General features: G+C 41.6%; 2 protein-coding genes and 1 long non-coding RNA gene across 11 annotated transcripts in view; 1 reads left to right on the top strand and 2 right to left on the bottom strand.

Moving 5' to 3' along the window:
- Nucleotides 1-304: 304 nt before the first annotated feature.
- LOC132685969 (uncharacterized) lies at nucleotides 305-4,665 on the bottom strand. The gene is made up of 3 exons (XR_009613369.3): nucleotides 4,214-4,665; nucleotides 3,374-3,465; nucleotides 305-1,511 (listed from the first exon to the last, which is right to left on the bottom strand). It is a non-coding gene; the product is annotated as an uncharacterized LOC132685969 (long non-coding RNA).
- A 49-nt stretch (nucleotides 4,666-4,714) lies between these two features.
- The window catches only part of TADA1 (transcriptional adaptor 1), a 22,446-nt gene continuing 1,388 nt past the window's right edge, over nucleotides 4,715-25,772 (top strand). The window contains exons 1-8 of one of the 2 annotated variants that reach the window (XM_060643395.3): nucleotides 4,715-4,892; nucleotides 9,841-9,932; nucleotides 10,222-10,287; nucleotides 14,086-14,183; nucleotides 15,641-15,850; nucleotides 17,295-17,446; nucleotides 19,660-19,822; nucleotides 20,496-21,718. In XM_060643395.3, coding sequence (XP_060499378.1) covers nucleotides 4,819-4,892; nucleotides 9,841-9,932; nucleotides 10,222-10,287; nucleotides 14,086-14,183; nucleotides 15,641-15,850; nucleotides 17,295-17,446; nucleotides 19,660-19,822; nucleotides 20,496-20,648 — 1,008 coding nt within the window. In that variant the 5' untranslated portion in view covers nucleotides 4,715-4,818 and the 3' untranslated portion in view covers nucleotides 20,649-21,718. Of the gene's footprint in view, nucleotides 4,893-9,840; nucleotides 9,933-10,221; nucleotides 10,288-14,085; nucleotides 14,184-15,640; nucleotides 15,851-17,294; nucleotides 17,447-19,659; nucleotides 19,823-20,495; nucleotides 21,719-25,772 lie in introns of those variants that run through there. The other variant, XM_060643394.3, reaches the window with a different exon arrangement.
- The window catches only part of POGK (pogo transposable element derived with KRAB domain), a 15,836-nt gene continuing 13,905 nt past the window's right edge, over nucleotides 23,842-25,772 (bottom strand). For all 8 annotated transcript variants that reach the window (XM_060643386.3, XM_060643390.3, XM_060643388.3 and 5 more), the window contains one exon: nucleotides 23,842-25,697. The gene's annotated coding sequence lies outside the window, so the exon portion shown is untranslated. The remainder of the gene's footprint in view (nucleotides 25,698-25,772) is intronic.

Genomic DNA, 25,772 nt, shown 5'->3' with positions numbered 1-25,772 from the left:
ACTTCCTGTAGTACCGTTTTGAACTGAACGTTTGTTACCCCGCCCCCTGCCCCCAGATTCGTATGTTGAAGCCCTAACTCCCAGTGTGGTTGTGTTTGGGGATGGGGCCTCTAAGGAAGTCATTAAGGTTAAGTGAGGATATAAGGGTAGGACCCTAATCCAATAGGATTAGTGTCCTTAGAAGCAGAGACACCAGAGATGTGCTCTCTCCCTCCCTACCTCCCTGCACACACACACACACACACACACACACATACACACACACACACACACACACACACACACCATGAAAGGCCACGTGAAGATACAGAAAGATGATGGTCATCTACAAGCCAGGAACAGAACCCTCACAAGAAACCAAATTTTCTGGCTTCCAGAACTGTGAGAAAATAAATTTCCGTTGTTTAAACCACCTAGTCTATATTTTGTTGTAGCAGCCTGAGGAACCTAAGTACCCATAGAGCTTCAGAGGGTTTGAAGCTGGGACCCAAGGATAGAATTGTGTTCCAATGAAACTGTTTAAAATGTAACCCTCTATGTAGTTCATGCATTTAGAAAGATTACTCTGAGAAGGGCTGCAAAGCCTTCACCAGACTGCTAATGAAGTCCATGGCATAAAAAAAGATTAAGAACCTCTTCACCTCCTTCTGGCAGACATAAAATAAATACATGTGGTGTCAGGGTGACCTGCCTCTCTAATTGTTTTCAGCCATAAATTTAACTCGGGCCTAATATAATCTTGTCTATAACCTTTTTTTTTTTTTTTTTTTTTTTTACTTAAGTAGGCTTCATGCCCAGTATGGAGCCCAATGCAGGGCTTGAACTTACAACCCTGAGATCAAGACCTGAACTGAAATCGAGAGTTGGACACTTAACCGACTGAGCCACCCAGGTGCCCCACTAGTCTATAACCTTTAACTATATTAAACTCTGTACATCAATATAGATATGGATTAGGAAGAATACTATATAGAATTTTCTAAAGTATTTTGTTCTGACAGACACATATATTGAGTGTGAGCCCCTATGTACCATTGTGTGTAACTGTATATAAATGCATAGCCCACATAGTAAGTATTACAAATTATAGTGAATGTTATAATGGTAAATTCAACAGGGCAACTAAAATATTATCAATACTATTTTAAAGCTGAACTGTAAGAGTCCTTCCAGTAAAGCAGAGCTGCTGATGCCTGAAATGGAAGAGCTCACACATTTGCTGGCAGTGCTCTGGGAAGAAGGTTAATAAGCCAATTTTAATGAATGGACTAAGAAAGTCAGTCAACAAGTATTTCTTCTGCGGCAGGCACCAGCCAGTGTAAACAAGGAGTCAGTGGTTTATAAATAGGTCTAAAAATCCTAAATATGGTACCTGGGAGGAAGAATGACAGTAATAACATAATCTCCAGAGCTGAGACATCTCACAACTCCACCAACATCGAATCCTATTGACAAAAAATCCAGTGTTTCTGGAAGAATTAAGCAAGCAGGGGCCAGACTTTCATAGATACCTGAAAAAAATTGGTATGAAAATAAATTTTTTTCAGGGCTTTCCTTTGTATTATATTTGTACACAATTATATTTATATACTCATATATTTATGATTTATATAATTACATGTTGAAAGAAGTTGCATAAAAAGAGGAGATCTATAAATAATACTATCAACCTTTGAGAGAGAGAGACAGACAGAGCGTGAGCAGAGGAGGGGCAGAGAGAGAGAGGGAGAATCAGAATCTAAAGCAGGCTCCAGGCGCTGAGCTGTCAGCACAGAGCCTGACGCGGGGCTCGAACTCACAGACCGCGAGATCATGACTTGAGCCGAAGTTGGATGCTTAACTGACCAAGCCACCCAGGTGCCCCTCTCTGAAGCTATTTAATAGTTGTCTGCATGTAGTATGCATTGTGTAACTATTGCTATCACTAAAAGAAGATTTAGAATTAGGTTCTTTAAATCACCAAATTACAAGTGGTTTTCATATTTATTTCTATTAAGCACATTGTTTGGTCAGATTTCTGTGTACGTTATATAGTCTAACACTACAGTTTCAATGGACATTTAACAGAATAATTATACTGAAATTGGTGCTAATAGGTGTATAAAGTGATGAGAGAGAAAGGAGTATTTCATTGAACTAGATGCATCCACTTAGGGTGTTAACAAGGATAGATGTAAAGAGATAAATGTCATATTTTTCTTAGGGGATAAGTAGCAATAGAGATGAGAAACAGGGACTGTTCCTGGAAGATATACCTAAACATTTCCTTGTGCCCATGTCTAGTGCTGCTGAATTGGCCCTTTGGCAGGTACTTACATATGTTTGGACCTGTTTGCAAGAAATGTAGGTGGCCACCCACGGGTGTCAAAACCAGCAGAGGGAGAGATATATGTAAAGGGACTGAGTGATATGGTTTGTTATAGAAAGTCAAGTAACTGGAATGCAAGCGGGGTAGTGGGGACAGGCCCGGATGTACGCGGGTTGGACAGATAGGCAGAGTCCAGCTCGTAAGAAAATGCGAATGCCAGTTTAGAGAGCCTGAAATTTGTTCAATACTCAGTGGTATGCACTCAAACTGCAATAGGTGACTGAAGTCAGCCTCTGTGACCTTCTCAGGGAAAAATCAAGAATAGGAAGAGCCGAAAAACAGGCTAAGCAGAGGCATGCAAGCAATGTTTTTAAACAATCAGATACGATAGAAACATATATTAAGGTGACTTAAGGGTCTTCCTCACGTCTGTGTGGAAATCAGTAAACCTTTTTATAATTACAACATTTTAAAAAAAAATTTTTTTTTGACGTTTATTTATTTTTGAGACAGAGAGAGACAGAGCATGAAGGGGGGAGGGACAGAGAGAGAGGGAAACACAGAATCGGAAGCAGGCTCCAGGCTCTGAGCCATCAGCCCAGAGCCCGACGCGGGGCTCGAACTCGCAGACCGCGAGATGGTGACCTGGCTGAAGTCGGACGCTTAACCGACTGCGCCACCCAGGCGCCCCTTACAACATTTTTAAAAATGATTTTAAATCATTTTTATAATTACAACAAATTATACCTTGTGACACATAAGCATTGGAACTGCTTGCAAGCACATATACCTGTTGCTCCTTTTGAATATATAATAATTTTCTGTATATAATTTGCATACATAATATATAACAAGCTTCCAAGCAGGTCTTCAGAGCAATTGGGAAGAATGTTTCCTGGGCTCCAGTCCTCAGTAACACCATGAATAAAGCATTTACTAACCTAATTTGAGGTTGGCTTTCTACTCAGTCTACAGGGGGTAGCCAAGAAAAAGTGGACGTGGACAGCTACTTTTTAAAAGTCAAAATTTCTCTGGAGGTTTCTAACACAGATAGTAAGACTTTACCTGCCATGTTCATCTTCGTAAATCCAGCCCACAATAGAGTTCCAGATACATAATAGTATTTGCTGAACAAACGAATAAGCTCGAAGGGGCCTCTGTCGGGTAATCACACAAGATTTAAAAGCAATTAGGATGATTTTCAATCTTTGTGAGGCAATTTGACGATACACACCAAGACTCTTATAAATATCCCTACCATTTAAACCAATAAGTCTATTCGTGGGACTCTATTCTAAAGTAATCATCCTAAATGAAGACAAGCTTTATGCATTGTGTATTACAGTAAGGCTTTTAATAGAGGAAAAAATGGAAACAATCAGGCTAACAGTTAGGAAACAAGTTATTGTGTACATTCTTTTTGTGGGGGTGTTTAACGAGCTGTCATTAAAATTATGATTATAAAGACACTATAATGCCAGAGGATAATATTTATATAATTATGTTAAGTTTAAAAACCCCCCACCAAGATGCACAGTTGAAGATAGACCAAGGTTATAAATTATGGGAAGTGTGGCAGGTGGGGGAGAAATGTCTATCAGTTAAGTTTGTCTGGAGGTGGTAAACACTTTTTCTTTCTTTTTTCTCTATCCTTCTGTGTTTATTTTCTTTAATTCTCACAATTACTTCATTTATTCAGCAAATATTTATTGAGAGCCAGGCACTGCTCTAGGAACTGGGGAAAACAGCACCGCATAAAACACAAATCCTTTCCACATGGAATTTACATTTTAGCTGGACGAGGCAGAGAATTAACAAGAACAATCTATTAAGTGGCATATTAAATGATGAGTGCTTGGCGAAAAATAAGGCGAAGAAAGAGGACAAAACTGATACTGCATTTACTTTTTGATCTGCGGAGGAAGAAACTCATCCAGGTGGAAGGACAAAGAGCGGAATTCAGGAATTGCCCACCGGTGCCTGGGTGGCTCAGTGGGTTAAGCATCCGACTTAGGCTCAGGTCATCATCTCTGTGCTGACAGCTCCGGAGCCTAGAGCCTGTTTCAGGTTCTGTGTCTCCCTCTCTCTCTGCCCCACCCCTGCTTGCTCTCTTTCTCTCTCTCAGAAATGAATAAACGTTTAAAAAGAGTTGAAAATATTGCCCAGCCGGTAACAAACTGAAGGTACTGTGATACAACACCCCGGCAGGTGCCGCAGCTGGCTCCTGTGGCCAAGCGTTGAAGTTGAGTGCGGAAAGGCCGGACCAAATGGATCACGTGACTCGAGGGGGCGGGAGGAGGAGGACTGAGAAAACAGCGAATTTGCCCCCTCACTTTCTCTTCAGAAAGGCGGGCGGAGCCGAAAACCAAACAAACTTCTGCTGTGCGATTAGGGGCGGGACAGACGGGGGCGGACTGAGCTTCCTGCGCCGAGGCGCTCGCCGAATTGGCTTTTCGGTTGTTGGTCACTGTGGCAGAGCGGTCTGCGGTCGGGCTGAGACGTGGGGAGCAATGGCGACCTTTGTGAGCGAGCTGGAGGCGGCCAAGAAGAACTTGAGCGAGGCCCTAGGGGACAACGTGAAACAGTAAGAGCTGTCCTGGCGCGGCGTCCGGGTCTCCGCGCCGCTCCTCCTCAGGCTTCGGGCTGCCGACCCACCCTGGAGACGCCTCCCGCCGCTCCGAGGCCTGTGTTGCCTCGCGTCGCGGGTGGCGGGGCCTCTGGGTTTCTCGGCCGGCTCCGGGTGCGGAACCCGGACTCGCTCAGCTGGACGGGCCGGCCTCCCTGGCTCCCTCGGGACTCGGGCGGGCGCTTTCGCCCGGGGCTCTCTGCTCTGGGTGGGGCGGGAGAGGCGCGTTCCACGCCCAAGGGCCTACCGAACGGTTGCAGGCCCCTCGCAGAGTTCGGTTCGCGTGAGGCCTGCCCCGGGCCGAGTGACCCGGAGCCCGACGCGCCCCGGCTGGAGTGGGCACCGCGCGCGGCGGCCAGACCCTGGAGGGCTTCCTGGAGGCGGAAGTTCATTGAGGTCGGGTGATGCGTAGACACTGCGTTTAAGAAAGAGCATTGAGAGTAGTTTCGGAAGGTGGATAGACCCTACGTTTAAGATAAGTCACCGAACATCGCTGCAGTTATAGTGATGATCGCGGTAGTGGACATTAATTGAACACCTTTTAAGCACTCTCAATGTACCATTTCATCTAAGCCTCACAACAGAGATGTGAGGTAGATACAATTGTTATTCCCATTTGATAGATGAGACGACTGAGATCTAGAGAGGTTACGTAACTCTTCAAAAGTCACTAGACCCCTCGTGTCTGATTCCTGGCTCTGATACCCTACAAGGGGTTCCAAAGGAACAAGCGCCCAGCCAGACTTAGGTTATAGCAGGGGACCGAGTAAACAATCAGAGGTCAGATGCTGAATGGCGGGATGTAAAATCAATAATTCAGCCAAGGCTGAAGCCAGATAATATATTTCTGACATACAAGAACGAGTTGGAAAATTTCAGAACATTAATCATTATTATAATTTTATTTTCCAAAGATATAAGTAGCAAATTTTAAATGTTTAAAATTCTAGTGCCTATGTTGTTGCTGCTAGATGACTTCTGTGATATTCCACACATTTGCTTACTCGGTAGGTGCTCACTTAAATATCATGTTGCTGGCAGGGCAAGGTATTTGGGGGACCCTTTCTTGTCATCTTTTTCTTTATATTCTTTAGTATGACTAGATTGAAGTTACTTGGATGTCATATGTGATTTTTGTGGAGTTTTTCCTTCTTGTGAAATTTTGGGGTGGTGGAGTTGACATTCTGCTTTTTATCCTAGCAAGATATGCAGAATTCCCATGTAAGACTTCTTGAAACACTCATGGCCTAAACAGAATAACTAAAAGCAAAATATAATTCTTAAAGCTTATTTTATGAACCTTAATGAATCAAATTTCTACAAATGCTAGAATTAAAATTATTGCTTTGGCATAATTATTTAATTTTTTGTGAACATTTATTGACTCCCAAAGATAAAATGTTCTATCTAAAACTATGTCTTAAAAAAATTTTTTTTAAATTTTATTTATTTTTGTGTGTGAGAGAGAGAGAGAGAGCGCGAACAGGAGAGGGGCAGAGAGAGAGAGGTAGACACAGAATCTGAAGCAGGCTCCAGGCTCTGAGCTGTCAGCACAGAGCCCAATGCGGGGCTCAAACTCTCGAACCATGAGATCATGACCTGAGCCGAAGTCGGACCATGAGATCATGACCTGAGCCGAAGTCGGATGCTTGACTGACTGAGCCACCCAGGCGCCCCTACCTAAAATTATGTTTTAATAGTCATGTTTGCTGTCAGTCTATTTCTTTGCTTATTTAATTAATTGAAAATTATTAGTTACTTTAATAGGCAAAATTAACAGTTTTCACCATTAATTACCACAGTTTGTTACTTTTGTAATACTGACGGCTAAAATTTACATTTTTAAACACAGTTGACTTTTACTCTGTTACGTCTAGGATGCTTACAAATATCTGAAAGTGTTTCCATACTATAATAAATCTGAAAGACCTGGCTTGTGTGTATAATTTACTGATTAGATGTGATGGTGACTTCTATGATCCCACACTTACCACACAGGTTTGCCAGAAATTTGAAGTTAGTATTCCCTATTTGGCCTTTAAAGGCCAATGCTGGCTCTCAGATGTTGGTCAAATACAGATGGTAAAGCTAAATTTGATGTATCTGTAGTGTAAATCTCCACTAACGATGTGATCAAAATATGCTTTTGTGCCATGAGTAGTTAGTGGTACAGTGTTGTTTTGCATTTGTTTTTCCATTCTTTCATTGTCTTTTTCTCCTGCTCCTTAAAAAGTGCCTCTTGGTTTAATACTCTGTAATGTTGCCATCCAGTAATTTCTCATATTTCTTCATGAGTAGTGTGCTTTGGTTTATATATAACCTGACCATTTAAACATGGTCCTTGGTGGTAGGTAAAACAGAGAAAGTGTATAAGGACCCCAGATAAGAGTTGTGTTCAATTTATCTAGGGTCCAAATGTCTCTTATGTTAGGTTGCATGCCCACACCAGCTTCTAGAAAAGACATGGCCTTTGCTAGCTAATTTCCTTTGTATAGTACCCAAGAGAGTGTTCGGTTTAAATAGGTGTTGAATTTTTTGGTGACTTGATCATATGTTCTTTAGTTTACTGCAGGTGTCCCCAGTGCTTCCTAGTCTGACCCACTTAAACTTGTCACCCATCATCCTCACCTTCATAGAGGTTAACTAATTTTCTTTTCAGTTCTGTTGAGGAAAGCAGTCATTTGTCCATGGTTATATGGCAAGTTAACATAGGCACCAGGATTGGGGAGCAGGTCTTCTGAATCTTGGAAGGGGTACGGCTGGAAAGTTTGCCATTAGAGGAGATAGGTAGCATCATGTTGGTAGAACTTCCTGGTAGAGGCTTGTTTTACTTCTGGAATAAGTTCACCCTCAAAATATGGATATATTTGCACCTTTCTTATAAAATAGTGGCCCGGGGCTTCTAAATAATGAAGCTGTCTCATGTCACTGCCCTCTTTTGTGGGATAGAATGGGACGGGAAAATACTTTTTTTTCCCTGTGGAGCTTTATTTCATTTCATAATAGTTCCTGCGTCCTTAAAAAAAAAAACAAACAAAACATTTAAGTGTCCATTGTTGGGAAGTTATTATTGACTAACGAGTGTGTGAATATCAGGTGAAAAGTCATGCCAAGCTCTAAAACTAAACATATTTTGCTATTGAGTGAAATGGGTCTTGGGCAACGTTGACCCCATTAAAGCTATAGGTGTTCTCCTGGGGAAAAAAAAAAAATGTGTGTGAACCCAAAGCTTTGCTTGCAGTGATGGGCACACATAGCCAGTTACATACAGAGTTACATACTAAGGTGAATTGAAGCTAATCTGTGTACAGGAGAGGACCTGCGAGGGTATAAGGCAGTGAGAGCATCAGACCGTCTTCTTTAGAAATCTTTTTTCTTTTTTTTCCTCTGTTAGGAACTCAAATTAGCATTAGAAAGTAGCTAAGTGTGAATTGAAAGTGATTGTAAGACGTGTCCTGAGTAATTTTTAATTGTTTCATGAACAAAGAGCAGCTTCTTTCAGCACTGAATCAAGGGCTGTGGATGTGAAAAGTCATATTTTACTCCTATCTCTAATACTGTTGTTAAGGTATAAAGGGATCAAATCATTATGTTTTTTCCTGCCAGGTAACTAGTGATTTTTATGATTAGTGGTTGGTTTTCACTTTACAAACCACTAAGTTTCTCATATCCACGGTATTTTCATTGTGGTGAGGTGTTTTAGAAACTCATTACTTCAGCCAGTTAGATTAGAACTTGAGATCATCTGAAAGGAAAGAGGTTACCAGGATCAGTATTAATGACCACTTCCCAACCCATAAAACACATATGCTTTTTAAAATATAAATCTTTTTTTTTATTGGGGTATGATTGACATATAACAGTATATTGGTTTCAGGTATACAACAGTTATTCAATACATGTATATATTGCAAAATGATCACCACAGTAAGTCTAGTTAACATCTGTCACGATATATAAAAATTCTTGTGAGAACTTTTTTATTTATGAGAACTTTTAAGATCTACTCTTAGCAACTTTCAAATATACAATACAGTATTATGAACTGTAGTTAATAATTGGAAAATTAGTGTATTTGAAATTAATATTTAAAAGTTAATACTTTTAATAATAATACTTTTAAAACATAAATATTAAATGTAAGATTCTGGAGGATAGGTCTTTTAGAAAGGCAACAGTGAGGAAGGAAGGGTACAGCTGTGGTTTTGGCTAAAGGACTTGTGAGTCCAATAATGTGACAACCTGTCAGTCCCTTTTGGGGAAAAACTTTTCTTCCTTTTTCTTCTGTTGATATTCTTTTTTTTTTTTTTTTCTTTTTTCTTATTAAGTAGGCTCCACACCCAACATGGGCCTTGAACTCGGCGGCCCTGTGAGATCGAGAGTCACAGGCTCTACGAACTGAGCCAGGCAGGCGCCCCCTTCTGTCAGTATTCTGATTCCTAGGTGTATTAGTTTTCAAGGGCCGGGGTAACAAAATACGACAGATGGGGTGGATTAAACAATAGAAATTTGTTTTCTCATAGTTCTGGACGCTGGAAGTCTGACATCAAGGAAGTCTGACAACACCCTTCAGCAGGGTTGTTTTTTTCTGAGGCCTCTACCTTTGGCTTATAGATAGCTACTGTCTGGTCTGTGTGTGTGTCACAGTCCTAATGTCTTCTTACTAAGGACACCCATCACATTGGTTTAGGGCCCACCCTAGAGAGGTCATCTTAATTTAATCACCTCTTTAACGTCCTGGGTGCTGGGGGTCAAGGGCTTCAACATATAGATTTGGGGGGAGATGCACAACTCTGCCCATATGGTGGGGAATGCAAAATCTCCTTCCCTGGGTTTTGGAGCAGGTAAGGTAAACTTGGGAAAGAAGCAAAATCCTTGGTTCTTAATACTGCTTCTGTCTCTGCAGATACTGGGCTAACTTAAAGTTGTGGTTCAAGCAGAAGATCAGCAAAGAAGAGTTTGACCTTGAAGCTCATAGACTTCTCACGCAGGATAATGGTAAAATAATTATCTGGGGAGTTATTTTACTATTTTGAAGTTTTCCCAGATTTGCAATAAGTTGCAAATAAATAACTGCAATAATAAATTGCAGTAAATTTTGCAGTAAGTCTTTTCACTTAAAAAAATAAAATGGGGTTTTTAATGGTGTGTAAGATTATTTTAATAATATGGATATTTCAAATAAAGTGTAAAGAATGGCAGGGTATGGGATATCCAGAGTCGAATAATGGTTTCCTTATGTTGTAAATGTTTTGTATTTGACTTGTGACAATCTTCCCTTTTTCAGTCCATTCTCACAACGATTTCCTCCTGGCTATTCTTACGCGTTGTCAGATTTTGGTGTCTACCCCAGGTAAGGGAGCGGGAGTACTTCCAGGGAGGTCAGTCAACAGAGCCATCAGAGCCCTGGGCTTTAGCTTCCGTTAACAGACACATCTGTTGTGTGCAAACGACATGTTCTTTGAACTGCTCACAAGAAAAAATTTATTATGTAGGTGCAGATTGTTTTGTAGAACCTGGGTAAAGCAGGTGATCTCCCTGTGCTTATGTTGACTTTCGGTCTTTACCGTCCACTCAGCTGGATTTTGGATTACTTAAATGACAGACAAGTGAGGAAGTGGGTGGGCAGTCAGGGTGAAGAAACTTGAGGGCAGCTGGTATTAGACGAGGGTTTCCATAGATGCAGGGAAGGTGAGTTCGGGTTGGGGGAGGGGAAACCACGCCGTGTGGTGAGAACCTGGACTTTCAGTTGTATTCTCAAGTAAGATACCAGCACCTGGAAGGTTAGAGCTTCAGCATGCTGGGGAGGTGGGTAGGAGCTAAATCGGTCACTTCAACCTAATTAGGTATAGGTAGAAACAATGACCCCTTTATCCCAAATTGTTTGGAGTTTAAGTGGTACAGGCACTTCTTTCATCCATCTTATTTTAATCAAGTAGTCCAAAATAAATGATTAAATACATTAAACAATTTGCCTCACAATAAAACTTATCCTGAACTGTTGTTAAAAACTTAGATTTGTAGGTACCGCCTACTATAGATTAAGTTGAATTTTTTGTTGTTGTTTTTAAAGGGCCTGTGGTGATTGTGTTGATCATTGATTAAAAACCTTTCTTTGTTTTCTTTCTTACCTTTTCTTTCTTTTCTTTTCTTTTCTTTCTTTCTTTCTTTCTTTCTTCCTTTCTTTCTTTCTTTCTTTCTTTTAAATTCAAGTTAGTTAGCATACAGTATAGTCTTGGCTTCAGGAGTAGAACCCAGTGATTAATCTCTTAACATATGACACCCAGTGCTCATCCCAAAAAGTGCCCTCCTTAATGCCCATCCCCCATCTAACCCATCCCCCCACCTAACCCATCCCCCACCTAACCCATCCCCCCACCCACCTCCCCTCCAGCAAACCTCAGTTTGTTCTCTGTATTTAAAATATATTTTCTCTGTATTTATGGTTTGCCTCCCTCTCTGTTTTGCTTTTTCTTTCATTTTGTTTTCTCTGAAGTTGGTTTGCTAATCTATAAAGAGGCTAATACCTACCCGGAAGAGTTGCTGTGAGGATTAAAAAGAATGCAAAGTGTCTGTTAACACTGCGGTCCCTCGATCAATAATATTATTAAAAATCATCTTTCCCACCTAGCTTAGGAAAACAGAAAACCCACCCGCAAGTACGAAGAGCTACATTTCTATATTTTACTTTGAATAGAAATCATCTCTTTGTTGCCAGCAACTATTAATTTCATTTTGAGGAAATACATTTTGGGGGTTCGATAGAGAAATAACCCAGCCAGTGGATGGAAGTGTTGGATCCACCCCTAAATCTGCCCGCCGCTGGAAAGCTGTCCTGGTTGTCAGTCAGGCCTGACTCACCAAGCTTTGCTTCCTTGCCTGGAGCGTGTTGGCCACACATCGGTGGCATCACCTAGCATCCGGGCCATCCAGCAGCAGTGGGTTTCTTTGGGAATCTTCTAAGATTGGCTGACCTCATCAGTGAGACCTGGATGTACCAGAGACATTTAAAGCGGTGGAGAGAAGAGCTTGACTTCCCTAACAGGTTGTTTTGTTTTTTGTTTTTGTTTTTTTGTTAATTCCAGTGTAGTTAACATACAGAGTTTAGTTTCAGGGGTACAATATAGCGATTCAGCAATTCTGTACATGACTCAGTGCTCATCATGGTAAGTGTCCAAAGAGCTCTTTTTTAACTGATGAACTTGGAGTATTTTTTTTTCAAAGCTTTAAAAACTCATTCTTCAAAAAAACATCAAAACGGAAATAATGTTTTTGCTAAGATGATGGTTTTTTTTTTCGTATAAAAAATTTTGGGGGGTAGTTTTTTCAAGTGTACTGTAATGAGCTTGAATTGCTTTGATTGTTTTTCTTTAACACTAAACTATATATAAATGTGCTCATGGTTAGAAATAATACAGAAGGTCTTATAATGAAAAGCTTCTTCCCACTCCTAGACTTTTCTCAAAGACAGCTACTTTGTTTTTTGTTCTTCTGGTAGGACTTTGATAGCTCCTCATTGGAGCTTAAATCTCTTTCTGGGTTTACTGATTTGAGACATCTGGCTTATGCTTTATGAGATTTCCTCAGTTCTTTCAGCCTTTCTGCCCAATGCATTCTTTAATTCAGCAATTTTTATAATACCTTCTTTTTGTTTTATGGACACACGTGTTTTCAGACTTCTCTGAATATACCAGTTAGTATTTTTGAAGTCCGTGTTGCTTGAATTATTTAAAAAAAAATTTTTTTTAACGTTTATTTATTTTTGAGAGAGACAGAGACAGAACGCGAGTAGGTGAGGGGCAGAGAAAGGGGAGACACAGAATCCGAAGCAGGCTCCAGGCTCCGAGCTGTCAGCACAGAGTGCGATGCAGGGCTCGAACTCACAAGCTGTGAGATCATGACCTGAGCCGAAGTCGGACGCTCAACCGACTGAGCCACCTAGGCGCCCCTGAATTATTAGGACTTCTATTTTCTGTTTGTTTATCTGGGTCTTTCTTATTCTGTTACAGATTGTCATCAAATGTCGGGTGATTCACATTTAAGAATGAAGTATACAGTTGTGTGGGGGTTTTGTTGTAGAGTGAGCTGACAGGAGGCCAGCTCAACTGGGGATCCTCAGGCCAGCATGCAGAGAGCTGTGCTCTAGGGTGTCAACATCCATATCAACCACCTTAGTATAGCCCAGAAATTTGGTCCAGTTTAACTAGAGGAGAGTTCTCCACTCTCTTGTCCTCCATACCCCCCAACAGCATCCCCCTGCCATTGTAAATACTGTGCTATGTATGGGAGAGAGCAGGGCTGGCTCCGGGGCCTGTGAACTGCCTGTGAACTGCCTGTGAACTCAGAAGGGCCCACGCTTGGCTTAGTGCTCAACTGTGGTTGCCTTGAAATTCTAAATGTTTGAATAAGAGACCCTGCATTTTTGTTTTGTACTGAGCCCACTGTTAGTGGTGAGGGGGAAGGGGTTTGTGTAGACGACTTTTGAATGTAGACCTTCCATTGATCTTGTTTTTGGCTTCACTGACCCCTCCCTGGTTTCCACTGTCCTCACCTTCTCCAAATCCAGATTCTTTGTGGATTTCTGCTCTGCAGGTTAACTTGTTTCCACCTCATTTCCGAACCTTGCCTAGGCTAGGTTATGGCTTCTGTGTGTCTCCATGTGAGTGAACACCTTTTTAGCCCATTGTTGAAATTTGTTGACATCTCATCTTGTTTCAATTTCCTTTCTATCTCAGTTGCGGATGTGTGCTGTTTACTTTCTGCTATTACCTTTTTTTAGTAGGGTCTAGAAAGAGAGGTGAGATACATTCATGTGCTCAGTTCCCCATCTTGAACTAGAAAATTTTTTCCTACTTTGGTAATACTACTTATAATGCTACTAATAAAGCAAACAAAACACCCAATAAACATTAATTTAAAATATGAAAAACAAATTTGTCTTCCTAAAGGAATAATTTTGGTTACAGCTAGAAAAAAAATGTGATTTGAGAGAATTCATAATTTTGCTTGGAGAAATAGAGAAGATCTGAATTTAAGCATTGATTATTTTCATTACTTGAGCATTCCATACTTTTTTAGCCTATAATGAAACCAAACACAGCAGTTGACAACTGTCCCCGTTTTCTCTTATGGTTCTTTTTCTGTCTCACAGAGGGTGCTGGATCTTTACCCTGGACAGGGGGTTCTGCAGCTAAACCTGGAAAACCAAAGGGAAAGAAAAAGCTTTCTTCTGTTCGTCAGAAATTTGACGTAGGTTGTTCTCCAGTAGATCTTGGTAACAACTGATTTAAGTGCTGGTGTGATGGAACGGGCTTTAGTTTTTAAATAAATCTTAAAATACTGGTAGTAGAGTTGAAAAAAAGGAGGGCATGATTTGGGGAAGAAAGGTGTTATTATATTTGAGGTTGACAAGAGTTTCGAAGAGTGTGAGTCCCAGGTGTCTGAATTTTTATAATTCTAGTTTGTTACTGCATAAATATTAATATGTTTTCATTAGTACCTAACGATTTTTTAATGACTCAAAAAGTATGCCTGTATTATTTCTCCTCTTAAATCTTTTTCTGGAATGTTTCTTACATTGAAGACTTCTGTTCCACGGCTCCAGGAGGCCTGGAGGCCTCTGGCAGGATCCTGGCGATGCCCAGCTAGGCCCTGAGCCTTTCGGAATCAGCAGAGAAGTCATGAAGGCATTTGGCCATAAAATTTGCAAACATTTTGGGATAAATTGTTTTTTCCTTTTGTATTTGGGGAACAATTTCCCAAAAGTCTTCCTTTTATAGGTTTGACTGGGTGTTGATAGCTTTATTGATTAACATCAACAAACATTCATTTCTACCTTTGCTCTGTGTTTTCTATCGATACTATTCAATATGGAGGGCATCGGTACCTCTAGAGAGGCATACCTTAGTTTAAAAAGGGATATTTGATATAAAATACAGTTTTATACTTGGACAATGGAAAAAACAACCAATGTTTCTTTTATAATACAAGCTTCAAACAGGACAAGCCATTTTCGCTATTAAATCTTATATGTTGAGCTTAAGCAGGAGCTACCACTGGTGATGGAGAATACACATGGGCTGTCAGAGTCTACCAGAGGAGGCAGAGGTTTTAGGAGTGGAAACAGTTTGAGAAAAACTATTCTAAATAATTAGAATGGCTGTGTCTTAGCAAGATTCTGTGTTGAGAATTGTAAGTAGAAGATGATAGCAAGATAGTTTATACTGTCTGGCATTCTCTTGGAATATCTGTTATTAGGTCTGTTATGTTGGTTAGCTACGCTTATTTTTAGAGCTTAAACGAGGTATTACTATATATTTCTACTTTCAGAACCTGCTTACTTACAAGTATACTGAGAATGCTCTGAGTTGTTTGAAAATAGTTTTATATCTTCTCCTTTCCCCTAATTGTTATTTTTAGCACAGAGCCATATATTCTGTGATCACCAAGGTATCAGTTGAATAGAATAAACTGCTGGGCACACTACCATTATTCCCCTTAATTCATGTCTTCATTATTATTACTTTATTATTACCATTACTAATGGGTGTGAATCTGTGATTATTTGTGCATGAGTGACTTCTTTTTTTTTTAAATCCTGTAGTATTGTTTTGGTGGCATTAACTTGTGGGAGCTCAAGTCCAATATATTGTGTCTTCTTACTTGCCACTGTGATGAATCATTTTGAAAAGTTTTCTTGCCCATAGCATAGATTCCAGCCTCAAAATCCCCTCTCGGGAGCCCAGCAGTTTGTGGCAAAGGATCCCCAAGATGATGATGAGTTGAAACTTTGTTCCCACACAATGATGCTTCCCACCCGGGGTCAGCTTGAAGGGAGAATGATAGTGACAGCTTACGAGCACGGGTTGGACAACGTCACGGAGGAGGCCGTCTCAGCTGTTGTCTACGCGGTGGAGGTTGGTTTTGCTGGTGGCAGAAACGGTTTTACAGGTTGAATGTAACGAGCTTGTGTGTGTCGTTGAAAGTCGGTACTGCAAGAAAAGAATCCAAGTACTACCGATGCCAGAATTGTCGTCATTGAAATTGTTTTCTTTTTTTTCCCTCTTTTTCTTTTTCTCTCTCTCTTCTTTTTTTTTTTCAAGTAGGCTTCATGCCCATGTGGAGCCCAATGCGGGGCTTGAACTCATGATCCTGAGATCAAGACCTGAGCTGAGATCAAGAGTCGGACCCTTAACCGACTGAATCACCCAGGCACCCCGGAATTGTGTTCTTTTGAGGGGAGAAACACCTCATAGTCCATGCAGTTGCCTTCAGTTAGCAGACTAAGCTTTTCGGAGAGGCTATTTATGGCATAACACTTTGGCGTGTTTTGGTGTTTAATTTGTTAACACGGGCACAGTTTTTAAGGAAAAAAATTGAGATCGAGAATCCTAACGATGAAAATCACTGTTTTTTGTTGTGTCCCAGCATTTAAAGAGCATTAGATTTGGTGTCTAAACAGTAGGATCCTTCTCTCAGCCCACTCATTTATCCATTCACTTTATTCATTTAGTTATTTGCCAAAATACGCATTGGGTTCTATAGTGCACGGATATGTCAGGTAATACAGGGTAATTCTTCCAGTACTTGGGGCCTCCCGTTTCCTCACATGTACCTCAAAGATTATAATCGCTATCTCATGAAGTTACACACATTTAATAAGTTCAGTGTGTGGAAATTACAAATTGTATCATGAAGGCCTGGATATGAGATTATCTTACTGGTATAGTTGAAACAGGTGATCCTGCCTCACCCGTTACTAATGGCAGGCTGGGATCAGCTCTTTTTATTTTCACAGACACTTTCTATCCCTTATGTACTTGGCTCTCATAAAGAAGTATCAAATACCTAATTTTTGGTTTATTTCCTATATATCTGTTGTGTATGTGGCTTTTGAGAGAGCCATGGTTCTTTTATGGCAGGATTCTAGTAGATTGGGCATTGTAGCCAGTAAATCTGACCTCTTGGAACTTTTTGTCCTATTTGAAACCAGGTTTCAGGGTAGTTTGCCTCCTTTTAGAAATTTTATGTATTTATTTTTGTACTTTTATTTAAAACCGTCTGAAAATCTCTTTTGAGAGAGGAGTCAATTTAGAAACCATAAATAACTTTAATAAATTTCATGTAGAGCAAGCACCTATTAAATGGAACCAAATAAAAACAACGCATCTCTCTCTTTCCCGTACCTTCCTGCTCTGATGTGGTTCTGTGGCCTTTTGGTGAACTTTGGTTCCACCACATGTTAGCCTGTCTCATATCTCCATCCACTAAATGCTAGGAGACATTTTTTGGTCAATGGAAGTTTTATGATTTGCTCTTAAACAGGAGTTCATGTTCTTTTTCTTTTCTTTGTTTTTACAGAATCACCTTAAAGATATATTGACATCAGTTGTGTCGAGAAGGAAAGCTTATCGGTTACGTGACGGTCATTTTAAATATGCCTTTGGTAGTAACGTAACCCCACAGCCATACCTGAAGAATAGCGTAGTAGCTTACAACAGCTTAATAGAAAGGTATATGAAGTTTCTTGTGGTTTTGCATCCATCCTCTCTAGCTGGTACACTACTATTAGGTGTTAGACCGCTGTTAAATAATTGTGTTTCTGTCAGTCTAAGGTACCTTTGAGAGCAGCGCGGTTTTATTTTAAGTTGCATCCTTGCACGATAACTAGTGAATTGCTTTGGTATCGCTTGTCACAAGTGAGGGCGCAGAGTTTGGCTGCCGCATGTGGTTATGCAAGTGCCCCGGGCCCACTTTCTCGGGTGGATTGGAGCGGTTCCCCGAGGTGAGGAGTCCTGAGGGCTCGTAAGGGGCAGCACCTGCTTGGTGGTGGAAGCGGGCCTGCTTTCAGTCAGAAGCACGGCCTATGATTGTTGGGTCAGGGTTGGGTATCTTGATGGCGGGAGGAGGGGTGGGAGGTGTTCCTCCAGGTTCCGTAGCTCTACCTTGAGAGAGTGGCCTGTGTTGCGTGTCATCAGGTTGTTCTTGGCATGCTGGTGTGCAGCCTGGTCCCTGCCCCCGTCTCTGGGCTTCCTCCGTCCACGTTCCACGGAGGGTCTCCCAGGACTTCTAATGTCCTCAGTCTTCGCTTTACGAGATGACCTGGATTACCTTTCTTTTCATCCGTGTGTTGTCTGTTTTCAGCCCTCTACTTCCTTTCTGCCTTCCCTGCAAATAATGTAGTCCAAATTTTAAGCCTTTGGGAAAGAAAAAGCAGTGGTGTAATGTTCTTTCTGAAGTGACTGGATTTCTCGGAGCGCTCGTTAGCTGGTTGGTGAGGGAGATGACAGGGAGGTACAAGTTCAGAGAGAAAAGTGTGACCCGGAACCTGGTGGGGGTGATGGTAGTGAAGAACTAACAAGAAAGGAAGGGAGGAGGTGTGGTAGGAAAGAGTGTAGGGTGGGAAAACCAAGAAGAGAGTTGGACACGGCCAAGAGTGTTGACACCACATGGAAAGGGGTTGTACCAGCGCCTACTTCATGGCTGAAAACCTTGAGGTGGCTCACAAGGCCCATTTTGAAGAGCATCCTCTTTTTTTTTTTTTTTTTTTTTTTAAGTTTATTTATTTATTTTGAGAGAGGGCGAGGGAGAGCGTGAGCAGGGAAGCAGGCAGAGAGAGGGAGCAAGAGGGAGAGAGACAGAATCCCAAGCAGGCTCCACACTGACAGCGCAGAGCCTTGGCACAGGGGCTCGAACTCCCAAACCATGAGATCGTGACCTGAGCCGAAACCAAGAGTCGGATGCTTAGCCGACTGAGCCACCCAGGCGTCCCGAAGAGCGCCATCTTAAATTAGGTTCACTATTTATATTTAGATCGTCAAATGTGAAGATTTCTATTCTCAGTCTCATTCAGGCATGTCTGTGTGGGAGTATTTGTTCTCATTTGTAAGTCCTCCTTTTCTAGAAGAAAAACCCAACCGACAAAGTGGGTGAATGCTGAGAGCAGCGTCTGTGACCCTGCCAGGCCTCCCGAGCTCGCCCCCTCGCCGCTGGCCTGCCCCTGGAGGGCGACTGGCTCCCCGTCACTGCTTGTTTGCCCAACAGGGCCGCCTTTGTCCGGTGCTCACCCCCACGCTTCTACCCGCCTGTTCGTTCGTCTGAGCTGCCTCCTCACTGTTGTTTTACCTTCTGGGTGTTCTTCGAAACTGTATAGGTCATCTCCTACTGTCTCGGGACACAACAATTATGCCCGACTTCCCCGCTGATACTGTATCTGGGTCCTGTTTTGGGAAACTGGCAAGATTTGGATTTTCTTCATCCTCCATTTTTGCCTGTTGCTTACTCTGCGCTGTGTCTTCTTGCATGTAATTTTTCAATCCTGTTGTCTCCAGTTACATGTATCTTCCTCTCCCAAGTCAGTTTTTCAGTTTCATTCTCCTTTAATTAAGGTCTTTTTTCTCCCCCGCTCCCGACTAGAAGCATTTGAAGGGCAGGAAACAATTTTGGCCCAGCATCCTGAGCTTAATAAATATTTCAACATTGTGGGGAGAGGAGTGTAAATTTAGTTGTTCTACATTTTGTTTCCAGCCTGCCAGATGGGCTGCCTTTAAAAATTAAAATTACAGGCCACTCACGTAATATACTAGCTAAAAAGTAATTTCTAATTGGGTTTTTAATTATTTTTAAGATATTTTTGCAAGATGTATTAAAAGCCCATTCCTATTTTCGTTATCCGCTTGTCTCGTTCATAGTTACTGGGAATGTTTTGAAAATACTTTGTTTTCAGTCCTCCAGCCTTTTCTGCTCCTTGTGCGGGTCATAACCCGGCCTCTCACCCGCCCCCTGATGACGCCGAGCAGCAGGCCGCCCTCCTGCTGGCATGCTCTGGGGACACTCTGCCTGCAGCTTTGCCTCCAGTCAACATGTATGACCTTTTTGAAGCTTTGCAGGTAAAACTCTTGGCTCCTTAAGGTTTACCTAGATTTATGGATAGGTTCAGAGTTTCTTTAAGTTTGCAAAGATACAAAGATATTCAGTAGCTTTTCCTCTTCTTGGCTTTTTGGTTTTCAGTTTTTATTGTTTGTTGTTTATCTTTTTTAAGTCACTTTACTTATTTTGAGAGAGAGAGAGAGAGAGAGAGAGAGACATTGTACATGAGAGCAAGTGTGGGAGTTGGGGGAGAGAGAGATGCCCAAGCCCCAACGTGGGGCTCAGACCCGCAGAACTGTGAGATCGTGACCTGAGCCGAAATCAAGAGCCGGACACTTAACCCACCGAGCCACCCAGGTGCCCCTATTGTTTGTTATTCAAGCCATTAGTACTACCCTCATTTTTCAAATCCGGGGCCCACACCTCCTTCCTAACTTACCTCTCCCAGCCCCCACTTGCCCAGTGAAAAAGAAAAGGGGAAAAAAGAAATCCTCTTCTTCCCGCTCCTATTTCAGAAGCTTGTCATTTCTTTGTTTTCTTGTTTCTAGTTGGAGCTTCATTAGGCTCTGGCTTGTAGCTTAGCGGTTGGTGTGTGAGTGTTTCGTTGATATAAACCTTACTTTTTAATTGTGCGTGTCGGGAAGAGGGATATACCGAAGCGTAACTGGAGGCACGCTACTGTTTTAATCGCAGGTACACAGGGAAGTCATTCCTACACACACCGTATACGCTCTCAACATTGAAAGGATCATCACGAAACTCTGGCATCCAAATCACGAAGAGCTGCAGCAAGACAAAGTCCACCGCCAGCGCCTCGCAGCCAAGGAGGGGCTTTCGCTCTGCTGAACTAGGGTGACTTGAGGGTAGGGGAGCCTCAGCAAATTCGTTGGTTATTGAGAATTGAATGTTTTGGGGGGTCCACATTTCAAGACTGAAGTGTGTGGTGTAAATATAGCCTTTCCTGTGGAAATGGGGCACTGAGTACCTTCTGCGTTGCTACTGTGAAGCCGTTCATACAAATCTGACTTTGATAATGACCCATATCTCTGTATGTCTGTATGTGTTCCCAGTTATGGGAGTGAGCACTGAGAAAAAGTCTGTGCCGGGAATGATGTTTTTAGGCATCTGAGGCTTAGTATCCTTGGGTCTGCATGTGAGGTAGATGACATCCTAGAACAAAGAAGCCGTTATAATTTAGTCCCCGTGATCAGCAGGACATCTGTGTGTTCAGTGACAGCATATACTCTGTATCTGGCAAGCCTAAAATTTCTGCCTTTCTCCTGAAGAACTGTGCTCTCGCGTTTTGGTTGAAATAACCTACACAGTGTTAAAAATCATATACCTCCTTTAGTGACCGGTTTAATTTTTTAACAGATTTGGGTAGCTCCCTAAAAATTCATTACAACTCCATAGAAAATAGGACTTAGAAATACTGTGCTGTTAGACAAAATAAAGTCCTTTCTTTGCATTAAAAGCCAAAATAAAAACTCCGGAATGTAATTGACCTTATAAAGTTTCTTCTGAGAACTTAAGTTTCTTTTACAGTTAATACGCCCAAAGACTTTTATTGGTAGTTTCACCTGTTGATTATTCCTATAGAATATATTTTAAGAAGCCCACGTAAACATACTGGATTTATACTTAGAAACTCCCTAATTCCTATGAAGTATCTGTTCCTCTCCTTTCAGATGATAAAGTGAACATAATTTACATCTGGCAGTGTTACTAATAATAAAGTTTGTTTTTTTAGAGGTGATGCTTTTTACTAAAGAGAAGGTGTTGGTGACTATATTAGAATGTACAGATGGGTTGTGTAGGCCTAAGTCATATATGTGTAGATACGTATACATGGTTCAATATTTGGATCTATTTGATTTTGTACTATAAATGTGACAAATAAACCTTTTGGGAGAAAACTTCCCTTTCCTGTGTTTACTAAAGTAAACGTATAAGGAATACTGCGTTCCACTGAAGTATGAAAAGCCCTGCTTTAGGAGATCTTAGCAGACTTTTAGAGGAATGTACTAGATGAGAAAGATTAAAAAACAGGTTCCAACTTAGGTATGTCATTGCTTGCTTTTCTTTTTTTTTTTTTTTAAGTTTGAGAGAGAGCAGGAGCAGGGGAGGGGCAGAGAGAGAATCCTAAGCAGGCTCTGTACTGGCAGCACAGAGCCCGACACGGGGTTTGAACCCACAAACCTTGAGATCGTGTCATTTCTTTCCTTTTGGAATGTGTAGACAAAAAGAAAAAAAATAAATAAACAGCTTAGTTTCAGTTCTCGGCACAAGTCTGAAAAGTCCTTTTTTAGATAATTTTCAGGTTTAGAAGAATTTGGACTGATACCTAGCTGAATGTAGTGGTTTTGTTTTGAGCCATCCATATGCCGGGAACTTAATGCGAAGTATGTGTTAAATTTCATGGAGTCCTTACGTGGGGAGGCAGCTGGGAGCCTCAGCCATGTCCTGCCGCCCATTGCAATGGCAGCAGCGTCCATGGGCGGCCCTGGCTTTCACCTCTACAGTCACCTGCTCTGGTGTGACCACAGGATGCCAGAGGACTCCCTTTGCCTCGTGTTCCCGGCCTACGTGAAAATCTGCTTTCTGTGCCAGTTTTCCTTAAGAATCATTTTGTAAAGTGGAAAGATGGGGTTGAAGGTAGAGGGATACTTAGGATTTGAAAGATTTGAACACCTCTGTCCCGCCAAAGGCTAGCTTCCACTCCAGCAGTGTTGCCAACTGTGGGATCCTGAGTGAAATTGTGACTGCTTATTCCCAAGCATTTAGAAAAATAGCTGTCAATGAGGAAAACGCTGTTAGAAACCAGATAATTTCAGGGGCACCTGGGTGGCTCAGTTGGTTAAGCGACCGACTTCAGCTCAGGTCATGATCTCGCAGTTTGTGAGTTTGAGCCCGGCGTCGGGCTCTGGGCTGACAGCTCGGAGCCTGGAGCCTGCTTCGGATTCTGTGTCTCCCTCTCTCTCTGCCCCTCTCCTGCTCATGCTCTGTGTCTCTCTGTCTCTCAATAATAAATAAATGTTGAAAAAAAATTTTTTTTAAAAAGAAACCAGATAATTTCACTTAGAATAAAGCTTATTTTTCCTGCAGGAGTTTCAGTAATTATCTTTCATATATAGGTGTTATCACTGCAAAACCAGGTTTGACAATGCCCACCTTACTTTCTACCCAGAGTGCTGACTTAGCACGCGTTCTTATAACCTTGAACACCCTCTGCTGTGATCAACCAAGCACACGTTCCTTGGCACGCACCTCCCGACACCCCACCACTGCCTGAGGTTCCCGATTGGACCTCACAAACTTCTAAAGGATTACTCTTTGACCATTAGATAAATGCCTGTGTTCCCTCACATTTTTTGGCTCCTGCCAAAATGCCTCCAGGATGTAGAGTAAGGGTAAGGAAGCTTGGTTTTAGGGGTCAGACTTAAATGCTGTGGCCAAGATTGGGTCAGCACTTGATTCTGGTGGCTTAAAAAAGGAAAAAAGTCTGGAGACTTCTTAGAGAGTAGACCACTACTTATTTCATTGAATCTATGGGCATGGTAGATTGTCAGGAGTAATTTAACTAAAAGCACACCAGGAAAGGGCAGGTAGGTTCTTCATGCTTTCATTTTTAAAGAAATTTGTGAAAACTACGTTTTCTGATCTGCTCCTCAACTTGCTAGCATGTCTTCACCCATTTAAGATTAATATCCCTTTATGGATTTCCTTCACGGGATTTGGTAGTGTACCATCCCCGAGAACATCTGAAACATGACTGAATGAGGAAAAAAGCTATTTATGCCAGGCCTCCCCCCAACTCCCCACCCCTGGACTTTTGAGTTTAAAACCACGTTATCATTTTTCTTCCCTGTCTTCGGACGCCAACATTTATATTGCCATCCCATGAACAGACACTTTTTTGATTCAAGGATATTCCATACATACACCCCAGACTGAATGGAGAATATAGCATAAAAGATAGTTTGAAATGTGACCTTTCACAATGCTAGAGGTAAATAATAAATAAAAGCACCATAGCCTATTGTCTTTATTATCAAAGTTTATTGTCGGGGTCAATTTTCTATCTACCGGGGAGTACAACTATGTCTCAATATGTGCTATAGTAATTCTAGGGTAATAGCCATTCTGCAAAATAGTTGTACTGGGACTCTGTTAAGCATAGATCATAATTAAGTCAGTGGAAGAATGAGCCCAGAAAAACCCTGACAGTAGAGCCATTACTCTAGGAAAGTTCCAGTGCTATGCAACCTGTAAGGCATCATCTATCAGCTGATGATGAGACTCAAGAAGATGTTGGTGGAATGAAATAGGAGTTGAACCCATTTTCTACTCTTCTCTGCAAGAAAACTATGGCCCCAATGCAAGAACCCAAAATTAGATCTTATAAAATCATGTAGGCTCCCAAAGCAAGTAAAACAGGACATAAAGAGGAAAGGGCCAGGGACCAGGGTAGTGGAGGATAAATTAAGTGGAAGTGGAGGGAATGGAAACTTCTGGAATGGAAAATAGCTGTATTTAGATGCCACTTGAGACAACAAATAATACAGTACAGGTGGAAGCAAATGGGGAACAATTCCAATATTCAAAGTTATTCAGATATACCAGAAACTAAGTGAAGTTTCCTACCTTGGAGGAAAACTGGTTTTAAACAAATGACAAAGGTGAGTCACTAATAGGAGAATGAGTACCTGAGTAGAAATAGGTGTTTCAGGATGCCAAGAACAGTATAGTATATAAATGAGCAGAGTCTACCAGAAGGAAAAGTGGTTACGGTAGCCTGTTATTCAGATCAGACATTGGAATGACATTTCTGGCAATGGCTTTGTCCAGAAGGTCCTGGCATATTTTTTTGTGGCATAGATAGCTCGGAATGTTTTCGTAACACTCAACTTAGGTGGGAATGCAAATTACTAGAATGTAAAAATTCAAAGACCTCCCATCTATTCCTGCAGGGCAGAAGGAGATTAGAAGTCTTGCAACAGCTGTGGCTAAAGGCCCACGTCCTCTCATACCCTTGTGATCAAAATATTAAAGAAACCAACAAGTATCCGATGAGTCAATGAGCCTTGTACCATGGAGATAGCAGATAATTTATAGTGACTTCTTCTGCAGGCAGCCTGAGAAACAGAAGAGCTTGTATACTAACTGCTGCCCCATCATTAAATATAATGACACAGAGGGCCACCAAAGACCCTCAAAAATTCTAGCTGCCGACGAGATTGGGAAGAGAAATAAAACAGCATAGTTTCCTAACCTGTATCTTCCACTCTAACCTAGTTCATCTGTGGAAAAGCCATCTGCTGGCACCAGGCCAGTTGATGCCTGAATGTTATCACTAGTATCTCATTTTTCCAAAAGAGGAAATGTGTAAGTAGCAGGTGTACATATGGGACTCATTTCTACAAAGCCTTCTTTGCAGTCTTGACCTGTGCGGGGACAGGTTCTACTCTTGGAAGCATTTTTAAAGGCAAAAGAAACCATTTACTTGAGGTTTTCGCCACAGAGAGGACATCAGTGGAATTGGGCCCATAGGAGTCTCCTGTTGGTGTTGAACAAACGGTCTCTTCTCCAGGAACAAATACCTTTGTTCATTCGTATTTACAGGTTTCTTTTGATGGACACATGGATTAATCTCTAAAACAAAAAATGGGGCAGAAGCAGTTTCTTCCCTAATCATGTCTCTGCTGAAATCAAGGGTCCTAGACTTTTCTGACACGTGGATGTGGGGCGGGGGTGGGCTATGTCACAGGACAGGGTGCACAGTCCAGACATGGGGTTGTTCCAGCCCCCCCGGCCTTCTGCTGCTCCCTGTGCGTCCACACTTTGAGGAATCTTCTTGAGGATTTTCCTCTCACCTGTTTCAAACAGTTCCAATTGCTGGAAAACAGAGAGAACCTAAGTGTGAATTAACCCTTGGATTTTAGAAATCATATACATTTTAACAAACATGAT

Source organism: Panthera onca, chromosome F1, assembly GCF_046562875.1.
Source record: "Panthera onca isolate mPanOnc1 chromosome F1, mPanOnc1 haplotype 2, whole genome shotgun sequence".
In the NCBI taxonomy this organism is placed as follows: Eukaryota; Metazoa; Chordata; class Mammalia; order Carnivora; family Felidae; genus Panthera; species Panthera onca.
The sequence above is the reverse complement of the archived record's forward strand: the minus strand, read 5'-3'. Positions and strand labels throughout refer to the sequence as shown.